General features: G+C 32.2%; 1 protein-coding gene across 1 annotated transcript; it reads left to right on the top strand.

The window, feature by feature from the left end:
• The first annotated feature begins 21 nt into the window (after positions 1–21).
• LOC128183330 (kynurenine formamidase-like) lies at positions 22–6952 on the top strand. The gene is made up of 11 exons (XM_052852298.1): positions 22–183; positions 535–625; positions 755–859; positions 1105–1153; positions 2948–3033; positions 3125–3203; positions 4043–4146; positions 4511–4589; positions 4944–5079; positions 5416–5520; positions 6297–6952. The coding sequence occupies exons 1-11, from the start codon at positions 148–150 to the stop codon at positions 6363–6365; spliced, it is 939 nt and encodes a 312-aa protein (XP_052708258.1). The 5' UTR covers positions 22–147; the 3' UTR covers positions 6366–6952.
• Positions 6953–7034: the final 82 nt, after the last annotated feature.

The raw sequence follows: 7034 nt of genomic DNA, 5'->3' as shown, positions 1-7034 counted from the left end.
TTGGGGTACTTTCACTTTTACTTTCGTTATATCGACCTCGCTGAACAAAACACCGTCTGTTTTGGGGTTTTTTTTAACTTTACATTGACATTGACTGTCACATGATTTCAATGTGCTGGGATAGACGAAAACAAAGGGTTTAATAAAATGAACAATGAAAGTTGGAGAAATTGGAGCAGAGAGGTATGAACAGAATATATCATTTATTTCTAATATTCGGAGTCCAGAAAAGACAAGTACATGACATATTATTATAATTACAAGAGAAAGACAAGAGTATGAGTACGTGTTCTCAAGTTTGGTGCACTTGTAAATTGGTCACTCATATATCTGTTACTCGTTTGCATTTCGACTGTAGTTGGAAATTTAGACTTATAGTTGGAAAAAAACTTCATCAGTACTGTACATGTACATGCTTTAATTGGAACTGAAATTCACAGGGAATATATCCAAAGTCAAGTGTAGTTTTTTTTTAAATCATTCCACATTATGACTACATATGTCAGATATTGATTCTAAGGGTTTAAATGTTAGGAATTGGACTACCAATACACCCCCTCCCGTTGGTCAAAGCAGGGTACCCCAGATGAAGTCATTAAACACCATCAGCAGTGGCAAGCAAAAGGTCAGGAGCTTTGAGATCAAATTTAGCGAAAAGAAATTAAGGTGTTTATAATTGTCATGTTTATATGCATCTCTTTCTGTAATATAAACTTCCTTTTCACACATCATGCTCGTCCCCTGTCATATAAAGAGGCTAAAAGAGTTCGAGAGAGCATTGAATGTGAACTGAACATCTCTTATGGAATGGCTGATGATCAGAAACTGGACATATTTGGAGCTAACACACTTCCAAGAGGTTGGTATAAAATCAGAAAAAAGACAAACTAGTACTTTGCAGAACCAAACCCTTTCTAACTCATGAATTTTTTTCAAATAATTATGTGGTTAGAATATTCCATTGATATGATCAAATCTGAGCAACTGAATAATGACAACCATGATGATCCTTTATAATAGGTATAATTCAATCTTATCAGACATATCTGATATTTTTTAAAAATTTGATCAGCTGTAATTGTATTTTGATATCCTTTATTTTAGAATCTCCTATATTTGTGTTTATTCATGGAGGGTACTGGCAAGTCATGACGTAAGTTGCAACAGCTCATTTAAACAATAAAATGCTTTCTTTGATGATTGATGCGGGAAATGAAGGTGGCAGCATTGCAGAAAAAGTACATAACTCATGTTAATTTTTTCTGCAATAATCGCTTCCTTCATAATAACCTGCAAGAATCATCAAAGAAAGTATTTTTATTGTTTATATTTACATTTTTCTGTACTTTTGGACCAATCTTAAACGGGGCTTGTAGATTTCAGTCCTCTCAAGTACCTCTCAACCATGAATTAACATCTTCCACAAATTAATAAATTAGGGTTATAAAGTTACATTTAGTCATAAGTAGGTGTAAGAAAATACACAAAAGGACTATGTGCGGTATGATCAAATATCTGCCCCCGATTTCAACCAATTATTAAATAGTATCGTATAAAAATAAAAATCTTCACAAATCATTGTATAGAGGATGCCTATAACTTTAATCTTGATTTTAGTCATCATTGCTCATTCGCTGTTTATCTATGACATCACCTAAATGATCTAATTCCCGCAAAGGACTATATATGATTTGGGCCAAAAATGGCCCCCTAAAATGAACATCGTCATTTTACTGTCATTCTTTGGTTTCTTTGTACAGATATATATGTGATGTGTTTACATAATGTTCATTTTGATTCAACTGCCCACAATTTAGAAATATGACATCGTAAAGACAACCTTTTCCCGCCATTTTTGCATTTTTAGCATAAAACAGCTTGTTTTCTTGCAGTTTTTCTTTCTGAAAACATAGAGCGCATGTTTGAACAAACAAAATATTTTAATCAGAAATGTATCTAGCCAAGGCTAATAAGTGACAAAATTTTTTTCCTTGTTCAAGCATGCTATATTTCCTATTCCTAAAAAGAAAATGTCAATTTTTGACTGATTTTGATTGAATTATAGAAATAGCGTCACTTCTGACATCATATACTGCCAGTGAGTGCAAATAAATCAAATAAATAGGTGAAAAATATATTTTACATCAACTCATCTAAAATATAACATAACACTTTATTGTACCCGAAACACTTTAAAAAATGACGAATTATGGGGGCCAAATTTAACTCTTTTCATATATAGTTCTTTGCAAACAATTAAATGAAAATATTCTCATTTTTACTCCATATTTTGCATTCAAAAGTATAGAGCGCAGGTCTGCTACATATGTTTTTCTTTAGATGGTTATACACATTATACTTAAAATTGGTACTTGAGCAAACCTGTGCTCGATGTTTCTCAGTCGAAAAACCATCGGAAAACACCCATATTTTGCCACAAAGCATCAATTTATCAAAAAAGTGCAATCTACATGACGTCATTTCTACATTATGACGTCTTTGTGTTGATAACCTTTTACACCTTTATTTCCAATATGATTTTAACTATCTTTCACCATATTTTTAAAGCTCTTTCTAAAACTTTGATTTTGGGGGCAAAAAATGCATAAAACATTGTCCTTACATTCTCAAGAACCTATAAGATTTCAGCAATCCACAAAAATTGGTCCTCACGAGTTTTAATGATTCCACAGTATTTGATTTCGTTTGATACAGATAGACATCAACAGAACTCTTGTGATCATGATTTAATTCCTTGTCCAACAACTATAAATGCGTCTAAAACTTTATCTTGTATGTTTTCAAAGTATCATAAAGGCAGCACAGCCCACTGCAGTGCTCAAATGAAGCAAATTGAATATGAAGACTTCTTTTATTTATTAAAATTTCCAGAAAGCCTTACGTTTTTATTAAGCTCACAATTTGTCCCATGTTTTTTACCATACAGCAAGGAGGACTACAGTTACATTGCTCTCCCGCTGACCAAGGCTGGGGCGGTAACCATACTAATGGAGTACACCCGGGCACCCAAAGGTATAGAACAGATGCTTGTCACTCAATCACACTCAAACTCAATGAGGAGAAGTTATTTGCCCTAATCAGGTTTTTGTTTTGTGTTTTCCAGCAAATATGGGGACCATTGTTTCTGAAGTAAAACAAGGAATGAGTTACATCATGAATTTTGCCAAACGAAGAGAGTCCTGGTATGAATCGTTGTAAATTTGTTTAATTAGGCACAAATGTGTACTCATGCAGATCAAGAACAAAGGTTTCAAATGCACTAAAGGTTTAATGATTCTTTTAGCATTTGCTTGGCAGAGGCATCAACTATTAATTACAAGTTACCAAACAATTGTACTATCAGCATTAAAAGTACATTCAAGTAAAACATCAATTGTCATTTTCAATGCACAGTATGTTTGCATCACCTGTATTTAGAGCCCCTACAGAGAAGACAATCATGATTTAATTCAAATCACTACAGAGGCAAATCAAGGCAAAAAAGTAGGAAAAAAATTGGGGACAATATTACCCTGTATATTGATATGTATACACTATAAAGATTAAAAGCAATATTTCTCATTGAATCAGAATTTGGCATGATAAAGGTGGGAAAGTATGGGTATAAGAAGAATGGAACAATAGTCAGCAGCAAAAAGGCAAAATTATGTTACACATATTTGTACATTTAATTATGGCTTCATATCCGTATTTAAATAAATTTGCTCTGAATTTCAGAAACACTATAACATATTACAAATAATTTTCCAATGTTTTTCATACACAGAGAATTTACAGCTCTTTTCTAAATTAGTATTCTATCAATGATAGTTCTTTTTAACATGGAGTAGAAAAGTTTGGAGACATTTTTGTAATTACAGGCAAAATTAAACTGTTTTACTGTAAATATCTGAATATGCTTTGTAGTCGATCTACACATTCATGTTTCTATTGTTTAATTTACCAAAGAGATGGCTGGTTGTATTAGTTTGTTTATCTAATCTTGTAAAAAAAAAAATGATTTCTTTTTCATTCATTCAAGCGGAGTTTATCTTTGTGGGCATTCAGCTGGAGGACAACTGGCGGCCATCTTGCTCTCTATGGACTGGATGGCCGAGTGTATGATCCCTTCCTCCCTTATAAAAGGTACATGCTGCTGTCTCAGAAAACAGCTGTTGTGGTTTTGGCTAACTGGACCATAGGCCATGAATACTGGCTTGTTTATCTCAATAATAGAGCTCTTGACTAAAAATACATTGGTCCAGGATTCAATTCTCAATGCGGCCAATTTTTTGTTTTATACATTAATGTATTTGTATTTTCTCATTCCTCTTTCGATATACTTATTAATGTACATCTTACTGCTTCAAGACCATAGTTTCAACATCTTTCATTTTGAAATATGTTTTCTATAGATTTATGGATTAACATTTATTTTTGAGTATAACGCTGCATGTATTTCTGTGTATATATATATATGTAGACTAAGTTTATATTTATATTTTCACAGGTGCTTTACTTATAAGTGGTATATATGACCTACGACCACTAGTTCCTTCCTCTATCAATGACCCCTTGAAAATGACTGAGTATGTTCTGCATGTATAGTTTATCTGCATATTATAATGGTGAATCCATTGCTATATTACATGTAATAATACATAGACATTGTATGTGTGAAACAATGCTTACCTTCAAGAGATATTTTACTCTAGGATAGTTTCTATAATAGATATTAATGGGGAAATATGATTATCTATATGTACATACTAATAAAGATATGTTTTTAATGTCAAGTGAGTATGTTACTGCATTATCAATGGCATAAAAATATTTTATTAGTGAATACAGTACATGTATATGGAAATGTCTAGTTAGCTCCCTTGTTCAGGTGAGCAATGTGCTCCATTAGACTCTTGATTTAAAGATTTCCATCATTGTAGGGCCACAGCCAAAGAAAATAGCCCTATTACCGTGATGAAGGACATTATAAAGCAGAGTAAGAGCCGGAGGATCGAGCTTGTAGTGGCAGACGAAGACCCTGCAGAGCTACGAAGACAGACGGATGAGACATGGCAGGTATATATCAATCATCCCATCGATGTTCCGTATGTCCAGTAATTTTCGCACAAGTTTCTTATAGAAAATAATACAGAATATAGTTTTTGCATATTCAGTAATTTGCAATTTGAAAGAGATAGCAAAAAAAAGAAAGTCTCTGTATAATCTTAACCAAAAATCAATAATTGCTTGATAATTCATTCCTATGTTCAGGGAATATGATTAAAGAAATGAACACTTATGCACTTTTAATGACTTGTATTCAAATAAATTATGTACAATATGTACCAGTATTTGAATCCAAACATCTGAGCCCCTGACTTTGATGTTGTGTATATTGTGTCTTGTGGGCAGGTTCTGAAGCATGCAGGCATCAGTTCAAACAGTACACTGATCCCCGGAGTCGATCACTTCGGGGTGGTGGAGAATATTATCCAGGAAAGCTTCCAAGTAACTCAGGTAATTAAGTCATAACGAAACTAATTGGATCTGATCTGTGATCTCTAGAAACATTATTACAAGACTAATTATGCAACAATGAGTCTTCTTCAAAGTGAAAAGAATCGTATCGAAAGATCAAAGAAGAAAGTGAACATTCAATTACTTCTAAGTTCAATACATGTATTATCTTGACAAAAGGCAAACCTTTTATCTATAAAATTTTATAAGAGTTTCCTATGTTAGATTTTCTTTCAAGTTTTGGGTTCAAAAGATTTTTAACCCATTTTTAAGTTGCCTGCATTCATATCATTGTCTTTGAAAATTAGAAATTAATTGGGGAAAAAAAGTTGAATACTTTGCATTAGTTTTTATAGGGATTCACTCAAGGTAGAAATTTTGAGTTTTATTTTGTATAATCTTATTTATTCAAGATTTCAGCCATATAAACGGTTAATGAAAGGTGCAAAAAATGCATATCTGATCAATATATATAGTAAAATGTACATGTCCATTTGTAAAATACTGGTAAACATATTGATATAACCTTCTATGGGAATGCTATTTGTATGATGGTACAATTTATAAGCCTTCGATCTGTTTGTCTTATTCCTCTCTCTCTCTCTCTCTCTCTCTCTCTCTCTCTCTCTCTCCATACTAAAAACATTATGATCTGTTATTATATACAATTAATATATTGGTTACATTTTTATTTTTCATTTTTGTTGTTAATTTTTTTTCAATTAATTTGTCTATGTGTAAGAGTGTTATAAGTTTTGTAATTATTACTTTCACAGATTGCAATTGAGATGATGGGTCTAAATATAGGAAATATTGACCAAGAACTGAAGGACACAGCAGTATAGAGAGCACTTCCTGTCCTGGTTGTTTACTGGGCATGCTCTATGATACCACTTGTCAGGACTTTATTAAGCATTATAATAATTATAATGTTATTGTAATGTACATTTATTTGAGACTCCTCCTACAGTTTTACCTAGCATAATGGATGATTGTGTCTCCATATTCCTCCATGACATATCTGGAACAAACATATATCTCTTCTTTCACTCTAGCATACTAATGTACTGCCATTCCTCAAAGCATTCATATTGATATAAATTGTAAAATGATATACCATGCTTGCAGACATCTTTAGACAACAGTTTTTGGTGGATACCTAAGGGTCCATAGTTCATTACATATAATATTGAGACTAAGTCTAGTTTTGCATTGATTTACCTTTAAAATCTTAAAATACATGACTCTGATAAATGTAATATTTTTTCTTTCTAATTCCTCCAAACAGATCTTTTATTTTACTTAAGTAATATACTTTTTGATTACCTGATCTTTCAAATGTTTGATTTCTGACAAAGTTGTGCTGACAAATATTTTTATATATGCATGTTTTTGTATATTTTAATAAAAAGCTGTAACCATGACAACAACAGCAAGAAAATTCTTTTGTCTGTTTTTGAAAGAAAATAAACTAAAGCTTGATCGTTATTTCAAAAATTAATCAAACGAATCTC

Source organism: Crassostrea angulata, chromosome 5, assembly GCF_025612915.1.
Source record: "Crassostrea angulata isolate pt1a10 chromosome 5, ASM2561291v2, whole genome shotgun sequence".
NCBI lineage: Eukaryota > Metazoa > Mollusca > Bivalvia > Ostreida > Ostreidae > Magallana > Magallana angulata.
Note: the sequence above shows the minus strand (reverse complement) of the source record. Positions and strands in the feature narration are given on the sequence as shown.

What these genes read in the sequence shown, in the direction of transcription:
- LOC128183330 (XM_052852298.1), top strand. Translation starts at nt 148, where the DNA reads ATGAACAATGAAAGTTGGAGAAATTGGAGCAGAGAG. An exon ending in GACCCCTTGAAAATGACTGA is followed by an intron (nt 4,590 to 4,943) that starts GTATGTTCTGCA and finishes CCATCATTGTAG; the next exon opens with GGCCACAGCCAAAGAAAATA. An exon ending in AGACGGATGAGACATGGCAG is followed by an intron (nt 5,080 to 5,415) that starts GTATATATCAAT and finishes TCTTGTGGGCAG; the next exon opens with GTTCTGAAGCATGCAGGCAT.